The following is a 26,207-nucleotide window of genomic DNA, read 5'->3' on the forward strand; positions in this document are numbered from 1 at the left end:
AAATAAATAATACTGGTCAGATTTAATCTGTCTCTAGTAGATATATAATGGGAAATGAGATGGGTGATGTGGCATGATATTTTCGGGTTTTATATCGTTCACGATATTTAAAACATTTGACGATATTATCGTGTACGATACGATATGGCACACCCCTTATATGTATATATTATTTTCAGTAATGGAGGCACTCAGAGCTGAAGCTAGCGTTATAGGATGTAAACAGTGTTTTTAATAAGCTTTTTGCCAGATTCTACCAAGAAGGTGTGGAGCTATTTTGAGCTACTAGATAACGGTGGAAAAAGAGAATTATCGGGGCAAATTATGCCTCAAGTCACCCAGTCTGAAGGGTGTTTGGACAAACTGTTAAAATTTCTCCTTTAAGTACTGAAATACTGTATCTGCTGTATCTACTGGAGTGTTATTTTTACTTCACTACTGTAACTACTTAAGTACTAAAATAATGGTGTATCTGTATCGAGCAGAGACTGTAAAAAAAGATGGACGCCGTGTCTCCATTCTCCTTCATTCAATGAAAATGAAGCCAAAATCTTTCGCCATGTTGGCGATCCTGAAAACTGGGCCACAGACTCTGTAATAAAACAAATAATGAAATATACCACTTTAAATAATACATTTTCCTGATTACTTTCAGGAGACTCTTTGGCTTGTTTTTCTGCGCTATAACTGCGCACTCTCTCCGCTTTTAGACTCTTTGGTCCGATTTTCTGAGCTAGAACTGCGCTCACTCTCCGCTTTTAGACTCTTTGGCCTGTTTTTCTGAGCTAGAACTGCGCTCACTCTCCGCTTTTAGACTCTTTGGCCTGTTTTTCTGCGCTATAACTGCGCGCACTCTCTGCTTTTAGACTCTTTGGCCTGTTTTTCTGCGCTATAACTGCGCGCACTCTCTGCTTTTAGACTCTTTGGCCTGTTTTCCTGCGCTATAACTGCGCACACTCTCCGCTTTTAGACTCTTTGGCCTGTTTTCCTGCGCTATAACTGCGCGCACTCTCTGCTTTTAGACTCTTTGGCCTGTTTTTCTGCGCTATAACTGTGCACACTCTCCGCTTTTAGACTCTTTGGCCCGTTTTTCTGCGCTAGAAATGCGCACTCTCTCCACTTTTAGACTCTTTGGCCCGTTTTCCTGCGCTATAACTGCGCACTCTCTCCGCTTTTAGACTCTTTGGCCCGTTTTTCTGCGCTAGAAATGCGCACTCTCTCCACTTTTAGATTCTTTGGCACGTTTTTCTGCGCTACAACTGCGCACTCTCTGCTTTTAGAATCTTTGGCCTGTTTCTGACACCTAGCGTTCAAACTTTGAGTCTCACATTATAAAAACCTGCTTAACAGTGGGCCAACTTTCATTCTATTTCTAAAATACCTCTGAGATATACCTTAGACCAGTGGTGTCCAAACTACGGCCCGCCGGCCGTTTTCCTTTTTTGGAGCGGCCGGCGGGCCGTAGTTTGGACACCACTGGTCTAAGGTATATACTGGAGTATTGCTTTTACTTCCCTGCTGTGAACTTAAGTACTAAAATGACGCAGGAGTGGCTGCAGGATTTTACCTCAGTGTAACGAAACATCATCTTCAGACCTCGAGGGGACCTGCGCTTCTGGATATACCGAAGAGCACATTCCAGACAGAACACCACGTTATCGCTTTCATGCACCACCTGTTTAAAGAAGATGAAGACAATCTGATCATAAAAAGCCAGTATGGATGGACCGAAGCATCCAAACATGTAGCATTACAGTTCATCACACATTTAACAATTTCAATACTTTATTATACGTAATGATTTCAGAACAAGATGTGTGTGTGTTAATTTTTCTTTGGTCATGTAGTATCCTCTACTGAGATATCATCCCCTTTCACACAGACGTGGCATGCGGCTCTCTTTACTGGAGTCTGTTCTGTCGAGTAGCTGAGATATAAAACCCTGGATGAAACCCCTCAGTTTCTGCTCTGACTGTGATGCTGTTCACACTTCCACACGCCATGCCAGCCTGCAGTCATTGCGTAACACACACTGCAGGAGCCAAGAGTAAAGATGTGAGATAAAACCAAGCCAATCTGACATTCTCACAAGTCTAGAGTCCCAGTCTGGAACAGGGACGCGCTAAACGAATGGTTGCCAGATCTGGGTTTAATTGGGCAGTGTAGGAAACTCAAGCTGTGACCTCTCTGTGACTCAGATTTAAAGGAAAACTCCAGCATCTTTCTACACAAACTCTGAGTGATCTATTTTAAGTGTTTAATTTATTTTATTGTTGGTGATGATTATTATGGTTTACAGCCAATAAAAACCCCAAAGATCAATCAATTTTGGCAGTGTGCCAAGTCCTGCTGGAAAATGAAATCTGCATCTCTGTAAAAGTTGTCAGTAGCAGAGAGAAGCATGAAGTGCTGTAAGATTTTGCGGGAAAACAAAACTGCACTGACTTTAGACTTGATAATAAAACACAGTGGATCAACACCAGCAGATGACATGTCTCTCTAAACCATCACTGATTGGTGGAGACTTCACACTAGACCTCGAGCAGTTTGGACTGTGTGTCTCTCCACTCTTCCTCCAGACTCTGCTCCCTTGATTTACAAATGAAATGTAAAATTTACTGATGATCAGTGATGGTTTGGAGAGACATGTCATCTGCTGGTGTTGATCCACTGTGTTTTATTATCAAGTCTAAAGTCAGTGCAGTTTTGTTTTCCCACAAAATCTTTTAGCACTTCATGCTTTTAATAAACATGCAGATTTCATTTTCCAGCAGGACTTGGCACACTGCCCACAACTGCCAAAAGTACCAATTGGTCTTATATAATAATTAAATTTTCTGAGACACTGATTTTTGGGTTTTCATTGGCTGTGAGCCATGATCATCAACAATAAAATAAATAAAGACTTAAAATAGATCACTCTGTGTGTTTAATACATCTGTATAATATGAGTTTCAAATTTTTAACTAAATTACTGAAATAAAGTAACTTTTTAAAGTTTTTCTATGGTATTTTTTTTAGATGCACTAAAAAGAAGATGCAGATCTAAGAAGGATGATTGTAGATCTACAAAAGTCAGGAAGTTCTCATCAGAATATTTCCAAACATCCGCAGATTCCAGGATCATCAGTTTTTATTACAACTGGAAGCTACAGGGAGGTGTCCCCCTCAGCTGAGAGGAAACTGGTGTGGATTGCCAAGAACATCAACACGAAAACCACCAAGACCTGACGTTAACTGGAAGCTGCTGGAGGAGCAACAAGGTAGCAACATGTCCTGAGGCTATTCTGAACACTGGTACACTGCACAGACTGGGAGGAATAATGAAGAGCCTTTTTACTATTCATCAGTTTAACCTTACACACTCTCTCCTGCCTGCCTCAAACTTTCACACAGCTGCGTGTTCCAACAGAACAACGACCCTAACAATAGTGTTGCATCGATATTGTAAATTTGATTATAAATATCTAATTTATAGGCACTTATTAAGGAGTTAGGTGAGAGTTAGTATCAGTAACGGTACTCAGTATCAGCTGACACTTGAAAATCTGGCATCGATATCATTATCAGGAGGCAAGAAGTGGTATCGATGCATCCCTATCCAGCACTCATCAAAAAAGTGGTCAAAAAAGCTTCTTAAGACAAATTTGACCAAAGTTATGATCCGGTATGTATAATTCTGACCCTGTCCTGACCTGAAAATTATCCCAAACATTATTGTTCAAATTATTGATATTGTACTGTATTGCAATATTTAGTTTTACAACACTAACAAATAAATATAAATACTATTGATTTTTAATGATCAGTTTACATATAAATAATGTTGTCAGACTGTGGCTCATTTATTGTTGTGTATATATATACACAGGGGTTGGACAATGATACTGGAACACCTGATTTTAGAGCACAATATTTGATTGTGGTGACGGACAGTTCTGGTGTAAACAGGAGAGTTGAGGTGCACATTGAATTCTGCAGTGATTTGAGCAGCCGTGGTTTTATGTTTTTTGGATACAATCCGGGTTAGCACCCGAACATCCCTTTCAGACAGCTTCCTCTTACAGCGTCCACAGTTAATCCTGTTGGATGTGGTTGTTCCTTCTTGGTGATATGCTGAGCTGACATTACCCTGGATACCGTGGCTCTTGATGCATCACAAAGACTTGCTGTCTTGGTCACAGATGCTCCAGCAAGACGTGCACCAACAATTTGTCCTCTTTTGAACTCTGGTATGTCACACATAATGTTGTGTGCATTGCAATATTTTGAGCAAAACTGTGAACTGTGCTCTTACCCTGCTAATTGAAACTTCACACTCTTACAGCTCTTACTGGTGCAATAATGTGCAATTAATGAAGATTGGCCACCAGGCTGCTCCAATTTAGCATGAATAAAACCTCCCACACTAAAATGACAGGTGTTTCAGTTTTATTGTCCAACCCTAGAATGCCAAATCCCTGCCCAGTTTGTTGATGGGTTCTGCTTTTTAATACACAGTCAGGTGTGTGTAGAGTAAACAGTACTCAGTTCCTGTATGTGTACAGTGAGACTCCTCCTTTTAAACACTACACTGCACTGTACTCCCTGCAGAGAGAAGAGTATGTAAACGCAGACTCACCATGGAGAGGTAACACAGATGCTGGCACACCTGGCACCGCCGGTCAGCCGTGTCCTCGGCCAGCCGCGTGCGCTGCGGTTTCTTCCTCTCCGTGAGGGAATGGTTATCGGGCTGAATGCCGTAACGGGCGGACAGCCGAAGCCCAGACTTAAAAAGCTCCCGCCGCTGGCTAATCTCTGTGTCCCTGTGTGAGAAAAAGAGAGAGAGAGAGAGAGAGAGAGAGAGAGAGAGAGAGGGGCGTCTGAAACCTGAATCACGACCACTTCTAACATCAGCAGAGAACAGGATAGAAACCAAAAATTACTTTATTTTAGTAATTGAGTTAAAAATATGACAACTCATATATTATATAGATGTATTACACACATCGTGATCTATTTTAAGTGTTTATTTCTTTTATCATTAATGGTTATGAAGCTTACAGCCAATGAAAACCCAAAAATCAGTGTCTCAAAAAATGACAATATTATATACGACCAAATTGGAACTTTTGGCAGTGTGGGCAGTGTGCCAAGTCCTGCTTAAAAATGAAATCCGCATCTCCATAAAAAGTAGTCTATCAGCAGAGGGAAGCATGAAGTGCTGTAAGATTTTGTGGGAAAACAATTTGATGAAAAACACACAGTGGATCAACACCAGCAGATGACATGTCTCTCCAAACCATCACTGATCATCAGTAAATTTTACATTTCATTTGTAAATCAAGGGATCAGAGTCTGGAGGAAGAGTGGAGAGACACACAGTCCAAACTGCTCGAGGTCTAGTGTGAAGTTTCCACCAATCAGTGATGATTGAAGAGTATCTGTATAAATCTGACTGTAAACCTGGCACTGAAACAGCTAAAAAGCATCAGTATAATTTCAAACTTCAAATGATCAGACTGTTTCTTTAAATGCTCAGTGTAAAATTTGGTGTAATTTGAAGTTGGGTTAAATCATGTTAACACACTGGATCACCATTAGAAAATCTCTTGGGTGGCACTCCTAAACTTTCTTAAGTGTCTGTCTGTTTTATTTTGTTTCTAAACTGAATGCAGAAGCATTTCTGAGTGGAGAAGAATATGGATAAAATATTGTGTTTAATGGTACCAGTGTGCTGGTGGAACGATCATCCCTGCTAAGACTAATAATATATTCATTTTAAAAACTGGGGTGTCGGGTTGCTTTTCTCTGGAGTTCTTCTTTTGGCCACGTCACGTGTCTTTAATCACTTGTGTCACACGTACAGCTTCGAAAAAAGAGGATCTTGTTTAGTTTTACTGAACGTGAGCGGCTGGTGGAGCAATGGAGACTTCAGAAGAGGAAACTCAGAGCTCAGTAGTTTATTCATTTACACTGACAAAACCGACAACTGTATAATAATAATAATAACTCTTACTCTCTTATGTCGTCTGAAGACATTTCCCTCAGCAGTTTCTAAATGAGCGCTCTCTTTCTCTCTCTTTCTCTCTGACTGAACATAACCTGGAATCGGATTCATCCGCTCTGAAAGGAGGAGACCGCATCACACCCGCCCAGTTTAAAATGATTCCTCCGCATGCTCTGTGCAATTACCCATTCTCGCCAGATAAAGCCCTAAATCCCCCAAATGCAAAACCCTACAGACCCTACAGACATCAGCTTAAACTCACCTGAGATCTACAATAAGAGAGGAAGCTGCATTCAGAAGATTTCTGTTCTCTGGTTTGGATTCTGACGTCACAATCTGGCAAAGCAGTTTCTCAGTAGAGAATGGCTCCTCTATGCGTCTCCTCTTCAGGTCCTGCACAGCAAACATAGCCGAGAACACAGAACAGAGAACAGAACATAAGGTCACACGGTCCTGCAGAAAAACTAAACCTACTCTCTGTTTCAATACTGTTTTCAGCAGAACCACCAACAGACCATACATTGCTGCTGCATTAGTTCATAAAGTCAAAGTCAATGTGGTTTTTATTGTCATTTCAGCTATATACAGAGTACACAGTGAAACGAAACAACGTTCCTCCAGGGACCATGGTGCACATAAACACAGTGTAGACAGAACAATAGTGCAACAGTACAAAAGTGCAGACAGACAATACAACACCATACAGACAAAGAATAATAAATAACAAGTCAGTGTGCAAATTATGCAGTGTGCAAAAAAGACCAGTGAGGTAGTAATTACCTCTATTACACAGTGTACAATAGAGTCCAGTGAGGTAGTAGGGTTTTTAGTGCTTTCCATTTTCTGGGGTAAGTGGGGTAAGAGTGTGTGTGCATGTACAGAAAAAACATCAGTTCAGTCTCTGCAGTTGAGGAGTCTGATGGCTTGGGGGTAGAAGCTGTTGCAGAATCTGGTCGTGCTGGACCGGATGCTGCGGTACCTTCTTCCCGAAGGCAGGAGGGAGAACAGTTCGTGTGAGGGATGAGTGGGGTCATTCACAATGCTGGTTGCTTTGCGGATGCTGCGGGTGGTGTAAATGTCCGTGATGGAGGGGAGAGAGACGCCGATGATCCTCTCAGCTGTCCTCACAATACGCTGGAGGGTCTTGCGGTCAGAGACGGTGCAGGTCCCAAACCAGGCAGTGATGCAGCTGCTCAGGATGCTCTCAATGGTCCCTCTATAGAAGAGTGTGAGGATGGGTGGAGGGAGACGGGCCTTTCTCAGCTTCCGGAGGAAGTAGAGACGCTGCTGGGCTTTCTTGGCTGTAGAGCTGGTGTTCAGGGTCCAGGTGAGGTTATCTGCTAAGTGGACACCAAGGAACTTGGTGCTCTTAACAACAGAGGACCCGTCGATGTTGAGTGGAGAGTGGGTGTGTTGTGCTCTCCTGAAGTCAACAACCATTTCCTTTGTCTTGTCCACATTCAGGTGAAGGTTGTTGACTGTACACCAGTCTGTCAGCCGCTGCACCTCCTCTCTGTATGCTGACTCGTCGCCTTTGGTGATGAAGCAACGCTTCCTATATATACATAGCCTCCTGGCGCCGGCTGCTACGCTATGTGGAGTCTATGTATATATATATATGTGTGTGTGTGTGTGTGTGTGTGTGTGTATGTCTGTCATTATCAGTACAGTGATGGCAGCGCTCTGAGCTGAAGCTAGTGTTAGAGGATGTAAACAGTGGTTTTTAATAAGCTTCTTGTGCACTTTTTAAGTTATTAATGCCTCGTTTTAAATGTTAGAGTTCTTCGGATTCTACAAAGGAGGTGTGAAGCTACTTTCAGCCTGGATTCCAGTGTAAAAAGCAGTTTATTGGTGCAAAATATGCCCCAAAACGACCGTTGTACAGAGTGCTGGGCAAAAAGCACTCTGTAAAAAAAAATCTGTAGGAAAACAGAGGTGGACTATTCAACAAAGGTATTAAAGCTAAGTACTTTTTATTATGTTTTACTACACCCAAAGTCCTTTTTACACTGGAGTCCTCCTTTAATTTCACATACACTATTTTTAATGTTGATGTTTGATGGAAAGTTAAAAACAGTATTGAAACGCAGAGTCAGTGTAGCAATTCAACCAAAGTAAAGGTAAGTAGAACGGTTTGGGATCTGTGTCCAGTTAGCTGACTTGCTAAAAGCCGTTCTGGTTCCTGCTTTTGGAGACACTCACCTTCGCTGCCTCATAGCCCAGCTTCATCCACTCAGGTGTGGCAAAATGCACTGTCTCAGACACACTATAGCCACAACACACCTTGGACACAAAGGTCCCCGGGAAACACACCATGAACTGGCCAGTCCGCTGCACTGTCCGGTGCACCTTCACCCCCTCTCGACGGAGCACCTCTGGAGAGATCTGTGAGAGGAGATTACTGTTTAGAATCCGTTTTTAAAGGATTCGACAGAGATTTAATAGGAAATATTTAAAGGGTAATTAAACCCCCTTATATTAGCTGACTCCACTCTCAGCTCAAATTTAAAAAATGCTAAAAAAAAAAAAATAATAATAAATAAATAAAGAGGGGTAGTTTAGGAGGGGCACAGGGTGATGTATGGGTTTAGGGGCAGGGCAGGAGGAGGAGCTGTTTGGGCGTCAGCAGGGGGGCAGTATTATTGATTGATTGATTTGCATATTGGTACACGGACACATCGTCCACGCCTATAGTTGAACCTGTGAGGGAGCTGCAGAGGCGCAAATGACCACAATAAAAGCATTTTTAAGGTTTAGGAAAAGGTGTATACACATTTTAAGCAGGATTGGTGTGTTTCATTATGTCAAATTAACACATTTCTGAAAAATAATATGGTTTAGGGTTTAGTGCCTCTTTAAGTGTGAATGAACGCTGAAGTCCAAATACCAGAGACCTATTACAATCACAAGAGGGCCCATTTGAAAAGCTGATATAGCACCAGAAACACAGCATGTAGGCTATCTGACCATGTGCAACTGATCATTTCATGCTGTTAGTATATTGATTGTAATCACATGCTTTGATGATTGTGTCTCCACCCTTGTAAAAGGAAAGTGCATTTAAGTATATATTTTTAAAATATGCTTATCATTAAAGAGTACATACTTTTTTTCAAATAAAAAATATGTAAACATATCTTAAACACATACGAAATATACTATTTTGGAACAACTTATGGTTACTTTAGTATATTTCAGTTGTAATTATGCTATATTTAAACATAACATAAAAGCAGTAGGTAAACTTTAAACTTAAGTACATTTAAGTATGTGTTTTATTAAACATAAGTTTTAATACACTTGTAAAATTTACTGTAAATGTACTACTTTGCATATTGATGCACATTTTGTTTAGTACACCTTAATGACACTGGGGGAAAAATACATTTTAAGTATATTTAATGTATATTTTCATTGAGTATATTAAATAGAAAATGCACTTTTTGTATTCTTTACCTAATTGAACATATTTTTAAAGCTCTTAGGTATACTCTCTTTTCATAAGGGCATGCATTGAGGATTGGTACTGAAATATTTGTGCCTCCAGTAAATTTAGCCATGATGCTGGAATCACAGAGTAGATATTTGAGCTTTGGCTTTTAAATGTGGCAATATTGGATGCAACAGTATAATAAATAAATGCAACTCAGAAATGATACTGCTGGTAATACAAAATACAAAACATGAGCTCAACTGTCTAAGTTTTGGCATGAATGTCATTTTCAGTATTGCATCAACTATCAGTGGTCAGGAGTCTGAGTGAGAATAATCTGAGACTTTATTTTTTTTTATTATTGAGGAGATCAACCACTAGTTTAAAAATAAAAGTTACCATAATGCTCAACTAAAAGAGCAAATTAGGCAATAACAAACCTAAAAAGAGTTTTTGTGCATAATTTAGCTAAAATCTGTAGACCGTTCACAAGTTTTTAGTGATTTAAAATATGTTATTAAAATGGTAATCTAACCTTCCAATATTCTGGGCTCTCCCCATTCAAACACATGGAAGGCTGATCTTGTATCCAGGAGAAAACTGCTTGACGTTGTTGCAAAATGAATGCTAAGTAAACAAGACTTGCCTTGACATTTTTAAGCAGTGGTCTATCTGTCTATGGGTGTTGTGACCCTCCCTCTCCCACACCACAGTGTGACACTAGCTAGGTTCCTTCTGGGTGACGGAACTGGACAGTAAGCATTCTCCTCCAAGCATGTTGAGCTGTCCAGTGACTAGCCTTCACTCTGCCACACTGGAAGAATCTAACTAGCATGTGTCACACCTACACACAACTGAGGAAATGATTATATTAAACCATGTGAACCATCTCACCATAATGTTCTTCTCCAGCATCTCGAGCCCTGGGGTTCCGTTGGCCTGCAGCAGTGTGTGAACTACTTTGTCAAGTTTTGACTTCTCCTCGGCAGGAATACAGTACCTACAAAGACACATCACACAAAATAATTTTACTATGTTATCAGGAATAAGTGTATCGTATTTTATGCACTATAAGACGCACCAGATTATAAGGTGCACTATCAATGAATGTTTTTTTTTTATACTACTGGTCTATTTTCATACATAAAGCGCACCGGATTAAAAGGTGCATGATGCATGCTTCACTGCATAATGGATTGAACTGATGGATTTCTGAATAATGTTTTGTGAGTAAAGGGCTTCTGTTTATTTACAGTAAGCTTAGATTTCCAGATTTCCACTAAGGCCGCCTGACAGAGCTACAGGTCCCACATAGCTTGTGTTAACACAGTAAACACACAGGATACGGTCAAACATACTCACCTCTGAGTAGTGCAGCTAATGCTGCTTCAGCAGTGCTAGGCTTAACAGCAGGCTACTGGCTGATAATCCTCAACTCTGAACAGCGAAAGACCTAGTGCTTAGCGTGGTTAATGGCTAATGCTAATGCAGCTCCAGCAGTGCTAGCCGGTGTTAGCAGCAGGCCACAGGCCGATAATACTCAACTCTTAACAGCGAAAGACCTAGCGTTTAGCGTGGTTAGTGGCTAATGCTAATGCTGCTCCAGTAGTGCTAGCCGGGGTTAGCAGCAGGCCACAGGCCGATAATACTCAACTCTGAACGGTGAAAGAGCTAACGCTTAGCACAGTTAGCGGCTAATGCTAATACTGCTTCAGCCTTAGTGCTAGAGAACTAAACTGAAATTCCTTTATAAAGCTGACTGGTAGAATTTTTACATAAAGAGCAGTGAAGTGAAGTGATTTGAAGTGCGCCTTATAGTGAGAAAAATATGAATAAAGTTTTTTCCTATATGTTCACACACATCACATTAGCCCCCTCATATATGTATCTTGGGTAATACTGAACAAAAAAGGAACTTACCAAATGCAATCAGCACCAGTGTGTAGGTAATCTATGTATGGAAGGCTATTCTGGTCCCTGGACCAACATGAGGTAGAAAAGACCATGCCTATATTCAGCCAGGGGATGGTCACTCCTGTTCACAACAACAAACAATAAAACATAAATGTATATACATTTTGTGATTCTACTGTAATTAAATTCTTTTTATTAAACATTTACTGCATGATGTTGCTATAGAGCAACACTGAGATTTATATTTTACTCAAATATAAACCTATAAATATCAAAATCAGAGAAACTGATTCAGAAACTGGAGTGGTCTCTTAGTATAAAATGCTCACAACAGGGGGATGATGATTTACCTGCAGGGGCAAAACATGCCTCATATCATCCATTCTAAAGCCTGTTTTGGCAAAGTGCCCAAAATACTGGATCTCAGAAAACTGCTGAGGAACAGAGGTGTGCTATTCAACAAAGGTAAGTATTTTTTATCACGTTTTAATACACCTAAAGTCCATTTCACACTAGAGCTCTCCTTCAAATTAATCGCATACTAATTTCACATTCGTTGTGTTTTAATGCTTTAATGTTGACAGCCCTAATTAAAAGATATAACTTAAATAAAACAATGCACAGACTGTGTATCACTGAAAGCTATATGTGTAATATGGTTGCTGCATCAAGAGGACAATGTTGACAACATCTAAAAAGCTCTAGATGAAATAAACTGAGCTGAAATGAATGAATGGGGTTATTATGTTGAGAAGTCAGGAACAGTGGTCAAACCTGGCACAGCACCAAGATGACGCAGGATGGATCCTGAGTTATTGGAAAGGACAGTGAGATTCCATCCATGCCTGGAATTAATGAGAAATGAGAAGTGATGAGCGTGGAATCCAGAAACACCAGTTGCAGTGCACCACAGCAGCAGAGTATACCTCAGAATAATAATAATAATTAAATCCACATTCACATGTATTGGCAGACGTTTGGCAGACGTTCTTATAGTGCAGAAACACAAGCTGGTGTCCAGCTGCTGGACACTGTCAGGCTGTCTGTAAGCCTCTGTGGCAGACTGACAGGCGTAGTCTGCACAGTCATTGGGTCTAGTCAGTCCTGACATGGTGAATTAGTGTCTGTGTTTGGCTGTGAGAGAACTGCAAATTAATGTACAAAGTTAAAAAAAAGCTTATCGCTTAAATATTGGAAACGTAAGCTGAGTACACGGAAGTAAACGGAAGAGCTTTACTCGCCCAAACAGTTTTCAGGAGATAAATCTGTGTAGATTAGCATCCAGCGATCGCTGGTCGAATGAAGAATTACAGTTTTATTTTCTTAGTTGCTTCCCCATTAGAAGGGAAACATGGCGACACCCTTGTCCCTTACTATTGTTGCTTAAAATGCGCCTTATAATGTGTTGCACCTTATGTATGGAAATAGACCAGAAAATAGATGTTCATTGGTAGTGTGCCTTATAATACATTACATTTAGCAGACGCTTTTGTCCAAAGCGACTTACAATAGTGAAGAACAAAAGTAATAGAAGTTAAAGGTAAAAACATCTTTAGATAGGACCTAAAGGATGTCAAAGGGAAATAATGGGATGGAGGAGTGAAGGAGGGGAAGAAGGTAATGGGGTTAGAAGTAGTTAGTGTGTTAGAGGTGTTAGGAGAGTAAGTGCTCTTTGAAGAGCTCTGTCTTCAGGAGTTTATTAAAGATAGTGAGAGATTCTCCTGATCTGGTAGTAGAAGGTAGTTAGTTAGAGGTGTTAGGAGAGTAAGAGCTCTTTGAAGAGCTCTGTCTTCAGGAGTTTATTAAAGATAGTGAGAGATTCTCCTGATCTGGTAGTAGAAGGTAGTTAGTTAGAGGTGTTAGGAGAGTAAGTGCTCTTTGAAGAGCTCTGTCTTCAGGAGTTTATTAAAGATAGTGAGAGATTCTCCTGATCTGGTAGTAGAAGGTAGTTTGTTCCACCATTGGGGAACTCTGTATGAGAACAGTCTCATACAGAGTCTCATTGTTCCCCAATGGTGGAACAAACTATTACAGTGCAGTGTTATCAATGTGGGTGTAATCTATATTAATGGCCGTCGTGTAAAATAAGGTGGCTAATACAATTCTTAAAAAAAATAAGAGACCATTTAAAAATTATTAGTTTCTTTAATTTGGCAGATTTAAAAACCTCTGGAATATAATCAAGAGGAAGACGGATGATCACAAGCCATCAAACCAATCTGAACTGCCTGATTTTTTGCACCAGGAGTAAAGGCATAAAGTTATCCAAAAGCAGTGTGTAAGACTGGTGGAGGAGAACATGATGCCAAGATGCATGAAAAAAAACTGTGATTAAAAAACAGGGTTATTCCACCAAATATTGATTTCTGAACTCAGCCATTTCTCAATATTTTTATTTGGAATTTGGGAGAAATGTTGTCTGTAGTTTATAGAATAAAATAACAATGTTCATTTAACTCAATCATATATCTATAAATAGCAAAATCAGAGAAACTGATTCAGAAACTGAAGTGCTCTCTAGCTAGTGATGGTTCTTTCTCGTCAGCTTTGAGTGTCGCGGCCATTACAGGTTAATTTATGTAACAGAGACGGGTGAATGCAGCATTAGCAGTCTTATTAGTCTTAAGCAGGACTTATTGGTTAAAGGTTGCTGTGCGCTACAGGACCACAGTCTTCTGGGGGGCAGCAGTGTTACTCAATACCCACTGATAAAATATATTATCCATGTATGCTCATAATGAATCTAACAAAGTAGCAATAAGCTTGAATCTATGTAGAAGTTATGGGTACTTACTTTGAAAATGGCTCAGACTTGCCCACAGGAAATCCACTCCCATGAGTCTTTGTGTCCACTCGCCCACAGTGCACTGCGACATGGCATTCTTTTCCCTCTACCAGTCTCCAGTACTCTTGCTGCAGGAGGACAGGAGCAGAGGAAAGGATGGGATTTAGAAAATCCAAAAATAAGTAATGTAAAAAAACATGAACAAAAGCTAAATAGCTATGCCTATTAAATAACTGGACACAATTGGCCTCACAATACATCACAACAGTCTTTTGTCTTTTGAAGAGTTGATGCAGCTACAGCTGTGTATCGACAAGAGCGTCTTATCATTGCAATACATATTGGAATACATATTGCAATACTGGGGTTCTGATTTAAAGGAACAATCAGTAATAAATGTGAGCACATGTTTGAAATGGCTAAAGGAGTCCAATTTCAGAACACTGAATAGATGGTTTTCTTGCCCATGCAAAGTTCTTACGGGTTGCCAGATTGACACACAGTGGCAAGGGACATCTGAGTTGTAATTAACAGCAATATTTACAGTACAATACAATTTCCATAATGCCTGTCTCTACTATACTATACTGCTGGTGCAGTATTAGCATTAGCCGCTAACCCCAGCGCTAGCTCTTTCGCTGTACTGAGGAGAGTTTATCGGACTATAGTCTGCTGCTAACTGCGGCTAGTGCTGGAAATTTAAGCTTATTGTAAATAAACAGAAGGGCTTTACTCACTTATATAACAGAGAAATCAGTAGATAAATCGGTGTTGATTACTGTGCAACACCCTTGTTCCTTACTATTGTTGCTTAAAATGCCCCTAATAATCTGGTGCCCTTGTGTATGAAAATAGACCAGAAAATAGATGTTTATTGATAGTGCGCCTTATGATATGGTGCGCCTTATAGTCTGGAAATACAGTAATATACTCATTTTTAATGATACAAAATGCATAAATTTATGTTTTTGTGTATCTGTATCCAGTTAACATTTTCCAACTTTCTGTTGGGAGTTGGGAAATACATATCATATATCTACTTTCTTTCACTTCTGGGAAACAAAAGTGATACACTTTACCAGATCCAAGCATTTCACACCATTTATACAGGTTTTTAATTGGCAGAATATTTCCCTCTTTTGAAACAGCCGGCGTAATGTAACTTACTACTGTTTGTTGTTTGGTGAAAAAGAGCCGTACCTCGACTTGAGCTGTGTCCGGCTCTTTGCTGAAGCACATATTCATGGTGTTCCTGGCTGCACGGTAAAACGTCATTAGGGAGAATGATTTTCCCTGCCAAGAGAAACGGTTACAAAAAGAGTCACAAATGGAAAATGGACATTTTTCCAATCACAGGACATTTCCACAGCAAAACTTTTGACACGCTTACATTCTGACCAATAGACTTTCACTTCACTGCAGCTCTGCAGCTCTATATGCTAATGAGCCAAAAGTAATGGGACTTGAACTAGTGTCATGGAACTAACCTGCCAGTCAAAAGTTCGGCCACACCTTCTAATTCTTTATTTTATTATTTTTCCTACATTGTAAATGAATACTGAAGTCATCCAGACACATAACGTATCGTGTAGTAAACTTGTAGTAAAATGATCTAGGGTGCTATTAACCTTGCGGTTTCTGAGGCTGGTAAATGATGAACTTTCCTGGGGTGGTCCTGATAAGTGCCAGTTTCATATTAACGTTTTTCTTTACTTTGTTGAGTAGTTTTTGTCATAATGTGGATTAAAGCATCACTCAAATATTCACTATTCACTGTATACCTGTAACTCTACCTCTTCACTACTTTATAACGGATGCTCTCAAACACATTAAGAGGGTGTCAATTAAAGTAATGAACTCTTGACGAGTTCAGCACAGCTGTTAACTGAAAGCCTGGAATTCCAGGTGACTCTACCTCATAAAGCCGACTGAGAAAATCCAGCTAATATGTGCAAAGTTGTCATCTAATAGGGCTGCAACTAATGACTATTTTAGTAGTCGACTAATCTGCCGATTATTTGTTTGATTAGTCACAAATATTTTTTTCATGCCCTCCATTTGTATTTCCTACTGGTAAGGACAGCTACACGTTAAAACCTTAAAACCAGTTTTGCAGTACATTTTGATAGTTTGACGTACCTATATTAAACTAAAAATTACAAAGTATATTATAGGAAACATTCACACAGGCTGGATGTTATTTTCAGAAGATTCAAGGATACTTGTATGTATTTGTTTAAATGAAGTCTGTATTCACTAAAAAAATAGAACTTAATTTTAATGAAGAGGACAGAGTACAGTATCTCCCCAACACTTATCCTGCTAACATTAGTCAGAGGTGGAAAAAGTACTGAAAAATTGTAATTGAGTAAAAGTACCTTTTCTTTGCTAAAAGTACCCATCGAAAAATCTACTCGAGTAAAAGTAAAAAAGTACTCAATTTAAAATTTACTTTGAGTAAAAGTTACATAGTTAAATTTAATTATTTGATGTAAAAAGTACAAATCATAAATTAAATATGTTTAACTAATTATTATTCCAAATAATAATTCTGACCTTTCAGGCAGTATTTGTTCAGACCACCCCATAAAACATTTTCAAGAACAAGTGGCCTAGGTTTCTATGATCCATTTTTTTTCTTTACTGTTAAAAAGTTATGATCATATAGGTGACTAAAATTTTTTATAGTATTTATAGTATTTTTATAGTTTTACATGTTTATTTTTACATTTAAGCAGACTGTTTAATGTTTTCAATAAAAACTTAAGGAATTATCATGAAAAACATGAAATCATCCAAAAAAACTGTTTGTCGGAGCATGCGCAGTGCCGTAAAGAAGCACATATCGATGGGTAGCATAACTCGACAGAACACCGGTTCCCCCGAGCACAGCTGATTCACACAGTGTCTCTCCCACTAACCGTAATAATAAACACTGCATGGAAAAGTTCAGCTGCGCTGCCATGGAGAACAAAACTATTTTTTGTTTTATTTTTTTCCCCAGCATTTAATTATTTACTTAGTAACAGGGAGTTTTCCAATGTAGTGAAGTAAATTACTTGTGTCAAAATGTACCTATTACCTATTTTAAAAACTACCTAAAAATTACAAATTACTCATAAAATCTACTCAATTACAGTAATTTGAGTAATAGTAATCTGACATCAGTTTAACTAATGTTAATAATGTTAATGAAGGAGTGAAGCCAGTTTAAACTCTCCTCAGCAGCTCTCTGCAGTAATTTAACTCTCCGTGGGTAATATAGAGTCAGTGTTTAAACTCTACAGAACCAGTAAAGACAGACTGTAGAGTATTTTTGTGGAGTTAAATGTGTTTGTTTGTGTTTAAAGGGACACAGCGCTGAAATTACACTTCACTCGCGTCTCGACCGCATGCTGCAAGCCCCTCTCACACTGAAACCTCATTGGCCAACTAATAATTGAGGAGAGGCCAATCAGGATACATACTCTCTCACTAGGTGTGTATCTTCATCATTTCCCCTTTTTTTCTCCCGCATGCGCACTCTCTCTCTTTTTCTCTCTCTCTCTCTTGGAAATTTAATTGAAATTTGAAAGCTGACGTTGTCAATTATGCCGACTAATTGTTGCAGCCCCATCATCTAAGCAAGGGGATAATTCCATATCATAGTTTGGATGACTTTAGTATTAATCTACAATGTAAAATATTTTAAATAATGAAACACCACTGAATACACAGTGTGCACTGGGGAACATTCAATGCCTTCAAATCTTTGGGAATTGAATATCCCGTCCATCTGGCATTAATTATCAGACCTCGCTCCAATTCCAATAATCCATGTTGCCTTGCCATGAGTACTATGGCCACTGTTTAATGTCACTCACAAGATAATAGATCTCGAGACCTTGTGTATGTTCATATATATTGTTATGGGAGAGGGTGGTGTTGGATCCAATTGCAGAGCAAAATGGATGTTTGGATGTTTATATATTTCTTCAATTATATATATGTATACTTATATATGTATACACCAGTGGCGATTGCTCTAAGACTGCAAGGGAAGCTCAGCTTCCCCTAAAATGTTAAAAAATAAGTGATTAAATATATACTGTTGTGTGTACATGTCACTGATTAAATATGCGCTACACCGCGCTGAACTTAGTTCAGAATTAGCTTCTTATCACTGGTAACGCCGCGGCTTTCCTCTCACTCATTCCCGCAGCTTCACAGCGCTGCTTTAAACAGTGCACAGACTTCAATAGCGGAGCAAAGCGCGCGGCCAAACGAAACGAGTCATTGGATAAATGCTGGGCTTTGTCCCGCCCATCGGACGCTCAGCGTCTCTGGGGGTCTATGGGCCAGTGGGCTGGCCTCGGCCGGCCCGGACGCTCAGCTTCTGCATGATGATTGGACGATCTGTCTGTGGCGGAGTCCCTTTTTGATTGACAGCGAAATGAGCGAATCAGCGATATTTGGGTTTAAACATGCGCGCCGGGAGAATTTTCATTCTGTTCTGAGTTGAACCGGAGACTTTCCTAATCCTTATAGGGGCATTTTCTTTATTAAAAACGACTAGCGACTTGCTTGTGTTTGGAGACTGACTTCTATCACTCTTTCTGACTTCTATCACTCTTTTCTATCGCAGTTTCTGTCCAGCGGGTGCTGCTGAGCCCCTCCACCATCACAAAGCACTCACAGACGGACACACTTCACACTAGCCTCGCGCCAGTGCAAGCTGACCATAATGTCAGACAGTTTTAATGTTGTGGACGGATTTTGGAGAAGCCATTTGATAGTCTTCCTTACGAAGAAAAACTTAAGAGTTAAACAGGAGGGCAGATCAACTGCTCAGATTAATTTGGTGCAAAAGGTGGGGAAAAGTAACAGGTATTTTCAGCTGCCCTGATATGATAAAGTGAGCTGGCTGACTGGAAGTGCTGTAATAAATAAAATGTACTGATGGCCATTCCTCTTGATGAAACTATCTCAGGACATAAATGAACAGGGGCAAGTAGTAACTTTAAAGATTTTGCGTAATGTTTTTTTTAATGATCATTTTATGTTTATTCATGTCATAGCGTCTTTGTATGTAATTGTTCAATGTAAAGAATGGGTACCTTTTTGTTGTGTAGTGAAAATAATGCCTTTTGTTTACAAAAAAAAAACATCTCAGGGAGAGTAGAATTTTTGTATAAATAAAACGACATGTGTTAAGATGTAGGCCGAAATTGAGCTTCCCGTCCTTGAAAGACCAGCATCCGCCACTGGTATACACATATTATAAATATTTATAATTATTTGATTATTTGAGCTATTTATAAATCTATTTTAATAATGTGTTTGTATTAAAAGGGTGTGCTTGTGGAACTTGGTTTGGTTCTCCACAGAGGAGACTGGAAAATGTTGCACAAAAACAGAACATAGGAAATGCCACGTAAAATGAAAGACAGCTTTAAGCTTCAAATAAACCAAACCAAAACAATCAAACTCAAAAGGGACTGAGCACAGCTCAGAGATCTTTTATATCTTTTTTGTGTGTGGCTTTCTTTTCTTTCTTTTCTTTTCTTTTCTTTTCTTTCTTTTTCTTTTCTTTTCTTTTATTTTCTTTCTTTTTCTTTTCTTTTATTTAATATTTTTTTTATATTATTTTCTTTCTTCTCTTTTTTTCTTTTCTTCTCTTTTTTTCTTTTCTTCTCTTTTCTTTTCTTTTCTTTTCTTACACCCTTCTTACACCCTCTGTTCTTTAAAGGTGCGACGAGAATGATTTTGGTTTGACTGGGCTTTATATAGAGTTAGAGTTGCTGCACAGGTGTGGCTGGTTGCCACTGATCACCGCTGGGGATTGTGGGACTTGGAGTTTCGAGACCTAACTCCACTTATTTTTCCCCTCTGTTGCCCAGCTCCGATGCTGGTGGTCAGTGGTGCAGCACTGCCCATCACATATATATATAAATATATGTGTGGTACCTTGTATATGCATTTGTTAAGCTCGTTCAGCACCCCGTCGTCCTCTCCTTTCTTGTCCAGTCTTCTTGGTCTACTGCTCCTGGCCGTGGGGTCCAGCTCACGGAGGCGCTCCCGAACCCCGCTCCGGTGCAGCGCTCCGTTCACCAGGCCGTTCTTGGGCTCGCAGCGCGGCAGGACCAGAGCAGCGTGCTGGGAAATGTCGGCCTGGCCCTCCAGGGGCCCGCTCTTCTTCTCCAGGCTCTCCTTCTCGGCCAGAACGTCCTTCTCCAGCTGGGCCTGCTGGCCCGGCGACAGCGAGTCGTAGGACAGCAGATACTGACAGTAGGCCTCCTGGAGCTTAGCCAACCGGTCCTGGGCTGAGCGCGGGATGCCCAGCAGGTCGGCCAGTCGCCCCCACGTCTTCAGGTCCGTCACCTGCTGCATGCCCCCCATGTCGTTCAGGAGCTGGAAGAAGCGGGCCAGGTCCAGTTCACAGCCGCCTGTGGAAGAACACCAGAACAGAATCAGTGACTCTTATCTCATAAAGCTGACTGAGAAAAAGCCAAGCTGTGTAAAGCTGTCATCTAAGCAAGAGGTGCTACTTTGTAGAATCTAAAATATAAAACAAATACTGGTTCTGGTTAACACTTTTTCAAAAAATAAATAATTTCATCTATTTTTCTTCACAGTTTGAATGACTTTTGTATTAATCTACAATACAGAAGCCGGAAGAAGCGGGCCAGGTCCAGTTCATAAGTAAATATTAGAGGTGCAAAACTATTGGAACAATTAGGCCCAATCCCATTTCATCCCTTCGCCCTACCCCTCTGTTTTTCATGTTCATTCCTAAAGCTAGTGTGTCCTGAATCTTGATAAAATTGAGGGGTAGGCTAGGGAAAGAGTTAGAGCTGCATGACCCTTCAAACAGAGGCACACTTAAAACAGAGCGATATGAGAATCACTGGAAAGATAGCACTGGAACAAGCGACCAAAGAAACGTACAAATGTCTCATTAAATGTTTTTCGTATAATAAAAAAAAATTATAATAAACACTACAGGGTTCTTACATCATTTTAAAAGTCTAATTTAATGCTTTTTAAAGACCTTTTTAAGACCTCAATAAATATCATTTAAGACTCAAAAATGTAGTCATCATTTCTTTAGTTCTCCCCCCGGTAACATTAGCTAACTTTCCACTGAAGTTACTATAATAGCTAGCTAGCTCTCCGCTAACCTTAGTTCTATCCCTGGTAACGTCAGCTAGCTCTAACCTCTAACCTCTAGCTAAAGTTAGTATGTTAGCAAGCTTGCTGCTAACGTTAGTATGTTAGCTAACTCACCACTGTGTTTAAGCTAGCTAAAGTTAGTATGTTATCTAGCGTGCTGCTAACATTAGTTAGCTTGCTGCTAACATTAGTATATTAGCTAACTGGCCACTAATATTAACCAGCAGTCCGATAAACTTAGTTCTATCCCTAAAATTGTTAGCTAGCTTGTTTAAGCTAGCTAAAGTTAGTATGTTAGCTAGCTTGCTGCTAACGTTAGTTAGCTCTTTGCTAACCTTATTTCTCTCACTGGATTAGATGTGTACGACAGGCCACTATGTTTTCCCATCGGCATTAACGCACCATCTGAAAATTTGATGCCTACAGCAAATTTACAATAAATTTAAGACAATTTAAATCTACCGAGATTTTAATATAAGACTATATTACCATAGTTTAATATGTAGTTTTGTTTAAAATGTTTTATGGCAATTTTCTTCATAACACGCACAAAAAAATCTATAGTAGTATTTTTCAGCTAGCTAAATAATCTTTAATGGTGCAACTGATGGCAGAGCTGATTAAAGCTAATTAAAGCTAATAAAAGCTGCATGTCACAGAATAATTAAGTAATGGACAATAATAATTCATTTCTGCACTTTCTCAAGACATACCATGATAAAGATAACTAGTTTACCAGCAGCAGCTAGGTTGCTGAACTTTAGGGCTCTACTGCGTTCATCACATCAGCCTGGTAGGGTTGCCTACTGACCATCGCTATTAACCTGGTAATGAAGCAGTGTAATTAATTTATTATTCACTGGCCAATATCAAGACTCAAAATTGACAAAAAAAAGGGGTAGGGGTTCAAAAGAGAAATGGGATTGGGCCAAATACTGCATGCATAATTAAGACTAAAGGAAGCATTTGATACAATAGTGTATACTATTTTATACATGCTATAAAATAAACTTTGCATCAGGACCAATTTAATGTAATGGGCATCAGTTCTATTAAAATAAATTAAACATCTGGTCTTCTAAATTAAAATTAATTCCTCTTCATTCACATTTATTCCACTGCTGTGGCTGACAGCCAACTCTAAGTCTTGCTGACAGCTGTAATAGTCGTCTACAGTACCTTATCTAGAGACGAGGGCCAGACAGGCTGTACAGAACACGCTGTGCTGCTGCTTTAGTCTGATATTTAATGTGCTGTTGGGCAGAGAAACCCAACTGTATGAGTAGCTTTCTAATATTAATTATAACTAAAATTACTGATCTACAATAGGACAAATTATACAGCTCTGGGAAAAAATAAGAGACCACTTAAAAACTATGTGTTTTGTTTAATTTTACCAAATTGAAAACCTCTGGAATATAATCAAAACAAAGATAGTCGATCACAAGCCATCAAACCATCAAGCTGAACTGCTTGAATTTTTGCTAAAAGCAGTGTGTAAGGCTGGTGGAGGAGAACATGATGCCAAGATGCACGAAAACTGTGATTGAAAACCAGGGTTATTCCACTAAATATTGATTTCCGAACTCTTAAAACTTTATGAATATGAACTTGTTTTCTTTGAATTATATGAGGTCTGATCCCAATGGGATCAACCGGTTTATTTTAGTTCTCACCTACAGAAGCTTAAACTGTGCTTTAACTGAAAAATATTTGATCTTATCTGCCTTATCTGTAGCCTCCACAGTTTCAGTTTCAGCGCTTGATGCTTTTCTGCACCAACTTAGTGGAAGTGATTATTTCAGTCTCTGGAGGCCCGCTGACACAAACCCTGTTGATTCGCTCTTAACGTTCAAAAACAAAGCCTCTTCACATTTATCTCTACGGTAACCGCCTCTTACATTCGGCTGTGTGCATTCTTCATTCGTCACGGGCAGCCACCGGGAACGTCAGTGCCAGCTGAGCGTCTGCGGGGCCAACTTGAGCCGTGCTGGAGTGGCACTGAGAGACTGCCTGGAGCTGGAGGACTGGCAAGCAGCATGACCCACCCCCTCCCAAACCCTCTTGGCACGTCAGCGCTGCTTTTTCAGCTCGGTCTACAGGTGGCCAGATTGAGTTGGCTCACCGAGCCTTGGCTGAAGCACAGCCACAGATCCAGTGTGATCTAATCAAAGAGAGCCGGCCCAGTGCTGGCACACTAATCTATCCAAAGCAGACGCCGCGGCCAGACGCTTAAGAGTAAGAGTGCCCACTTATACAAAGCCTGAGCAGGCCACGGGCGAGGGACAGAGGGCTGTTTGTAGTATAGAACCGGGCGAGAAAAGATGGGTCACTCATTCATAAGATGAATACAGCAACTCCCACAAACACGGCTATTACTGTATTAGTCTGGCTCATACACACTAAGGCTGTGACCCAAATGGCTTCCTACTATCTCTATTATTATTGCGTTATATAGGGAGTGACTATGTATTGGTCAAACACGAGTTAAAAACTCTGTTTAAAACTCCATAAACACACAAACTGAGCTCTTAATTTAAGTTAGTGAAGATTTGAGCTGATCATAGACTAATCTCTTAAAAGTTACGTACGACGAGAGCGCACATGGCCAATTGTGCTTTATCAGGGCTCTAGCAGCTGAATGGCAGCAAGCTACATAACCGGGATTCGAACCAGCGAACGATCTCCTGATCATAGTGGCATAGCGCCATAGTCTGCTGGAGCACTCAGAGCCCCCATTCTGAGCTGTTTATAAACAGATTTTGGAGATGCAGCTCCAAGGGTAAGGAGGAGAAAATGCAGTTAAATTAAACATAGTTTTATAGTTGACAAAAGAGCTCTCTAATATCTAGTAAACATTCACTAGCGGAGATGAAGACACTGTTATCGTGTCTGGAAGTCTGTGACAAAAAAAGAAATCTGCAACTTGTGGAAATCACAAAACCACCTCTGCACTCAAACAATGAATATAACGACTTCTAAATGAGTAAAAAAAAAACGTCGATCATAACCCTTTCAAAAAATTTTAGTTATTTAATTCTACATATTATACTACATTGGGGTATTTCTATTGGTTTACAAGTCATGACATCTGGTTACAATACAAAAAGTTTGCATTTGTTGTGTGCATATTATGTAGTAGTGTGGCAATGAAAATGGAAAATAAAATAAAAAAGGAAATGCAAGGTTGTAGGTATGAAAGCACTTAAGCAAGCTATTGCATTTAATACAATAATGTCAAATTGGAGGCAATAAAACATATTAACAGTGTAAATCATTTGAAAACCTTAAAAAAATAGAATATGTATTGTTAGTTCTTACCGATTAATGGTGGCTCCTCCATGTTAATGCCCTGAGCTCGCAGGTGCTTCCTGATGCAGGCGAGCCGCTGTACGTTGGGACCCCAGCGCCGACCCATCTTGTGAACGTGCTGCACGTGAGACACGAAGCGCATCTCCTCCTTCAGCTTGCACTCGGGCCGCCAGCCCGCTGGCGGGACCACGCGGAACAGGCCGAACGGCTCGGCCCGCTGGCGCATCACGTCCACGTACGTCAGGGGATCGTGAAACTCACGCGGAACGGGGTGGAAGACGGGAACCTCCGTCATTTCAGGGATGGTGCCGCGCCTACCCCGTTCCCTTTCCTGGACCACTCTGGGCTCTGCTGGTTTGGGAGGCTCGGCTGGTTCGGGCGCGGTGGGCGTTTTGATGGGAGCGCTGGACCTGGGCGGTTTGGCTGGTTTAGGAACTGTGGCTGGTTTCAGGGTGTCCCTGTTGGGGTTCTGGGTTGAGGTAGTAGGGCTGCTCCTGGCCCGAGTTGTGGCTGTACAGTGTGTCTGTTTCGTTAACATGAGCTTCCCGGCGGAGGCTCGTCTGGGTCTCTGGGATCCTGCTGCTTGTGTCGCTCTAGTGCGGGTTCCTACGGTTGCCGCTGCCTCCTGAGCCACTCTCCTGCTCCGTGTGTCGAGGGGAACCACCTGCACTTTTACCCTTTTCACCTCCACCTCCATCCCTGCTTCAGTCTGACTCGCTGCTCCCGCCTGGAGATGGGCAGTGAGAAAAAAAATACACTGTTATTACTAAATACTGGTAGGGGAAATAAATAAATCAACACACCGCTCCTCACGCAGGATCGAACCCGGGTCCTCAGGCTCGCGGTCCAAAAACGCTACCGCTGCCCCAGCTAGTGAAATGGGACACAGCCTGAGAACGAGTGGAAAGACGAGAATGTGCGGAAACTAAAGTCACGCCGAGCGCGACAGAGAGACAGGGGAGCAATGTACACAAAATCTGTCCAGAGAGGCATTTTCTTTATTTTTTCCATTATATTTCAAACCACCTTACGAGCCAGATGTTTCATGCTTGCGGGCCACATCTGGCCCACGGGCCGCCTATTGTCGAACCCTGATCTACACAGATTTCTCTCATTTGGGTCAGTAAAGCACTTCCATGTATTTACAGTAAGCAGCAGCTTAGCACTAGACACGGTTAGCACTAGTCACGGTCAGCAGCGTAAAATTCATCCTACCTTAACCATTTCCAGCTGCCTCTTCGACTGTCGTAATCCGTCCCGCCGGGGTGGGCACGCAGCAGGCCCGCTCGGCCTGCCGTTGGTCAGTCCGCTCAGCCTGGGGCAGCAGCCATTGGCTGCAGATGATAGCACCTGTTTCTGCGTCTTGCCCTGGCCGATCTGGGCTTTTCCTGAGTTGATGTGCTGAAGGTGTGCATGGGTGTGTTGCGAGCTCAGGTGGCGTCTGTGCGCGCTCGGGTCCAGCTTGGCCTCTTTCAACAGTCTGGCTTTGGTGTAGGTCACGTGGCCCTTGGGGTATTTCACAGCTTTGGTCGGGAGAGGAGGTGGGAGATCTTCCTTCCGCGCTTTCCGGCTGTTAGCAGAGGCGGCTCTCTGCGGTCGCTGCACTTTAGAGGGCTGGAGGA

At 40.8% G+C, this 26,207-nt stretch overlaps 1 protein-coding gene and 1 long non-coding RNA gene across 3 annotated transcripts in view; both read right to left on the reverse strand.

Moving 5' to 3' along the window:
* LOC125802491 (uncharacterized) overlaps positions 1-26,207 on the reverse strand; it is a 479,356-nt gene that overhangs the window by 349,006 nt on the left and 104,143 nt on the right. The window lies entirely within an intron of this gene.
* Positions 1-26,207, reverse strand: part of jarid2a (jumonji, AT rich interactive domain 2a) — an 89,894-nt gene that overhangs the window by 2,424 nt on the left and 61,263 nt on the right. Inside the window, exons 7-18 of one of the 2 annotated variants that reach the window (XM_049480718.1) lie at positions 25,801-26,199; positions 24,595-25,312; positions 20,068-20,546; positions 15,322-15,414; positions 14,131-14,249; positions 12,111-12,181; positions 11,343-11,457; positions 10,317-10,422; positions 8,273-8,374; positions 6,252-6,382; positions 4,622-4,805; positions 1,568-1,675 (exon numbers count right to left, since the gene is read on the reverse strand). In XM_049480718.1, coding sequence (XP_049336675.1) covers positions 1,568-1,675; positions 4,622-4,805; positions 6,252-6,382; positions 8,273-8,374; positions 10,317-10,422; positions 11,343-11,457; positions 12,111-12,181; positions 14,131-14,249; positions 15,322-15,414; positions 20,068-20,546; positions 24,595-25,312; positions 25,801-26,199 — 2,625 coding nt within the window. Of the gene's footprint in view, positions 1-1,567; positions 1,676-4,621; positions 4,806-6,251; positions 6,383-8,191; positions 8,375-10,316; positions 10,423-11,342; positions 11,458-12,110; positions 12,182-14,130; positions 14,250-15,321; positions 15,415-20,067; positions 20,547-24,594; positions 25,313-25,800; positions 26,200-26,207 lie in introns of both variants that reach the window. The other variant, XM_049480717.1, reaches the window with a different exon arrangement.

The sequence above is a fragment of the Astyanax mexicanus genome, chromosome 6, assembly GCF_023375975.1.
Source record: "Astyanax mexicanus isolate ESR-SI-001 chromosome 6, AstMex3_surface, whole genome shotgun sequence".
Taxonomy (NCBI): domain Eukaryota; kingdom Metazoa; phylum Chordata; class Actinopteri; order Characiformes; family Acestrorhamphidae; genus Astyanax; species Astyanax mexicanus.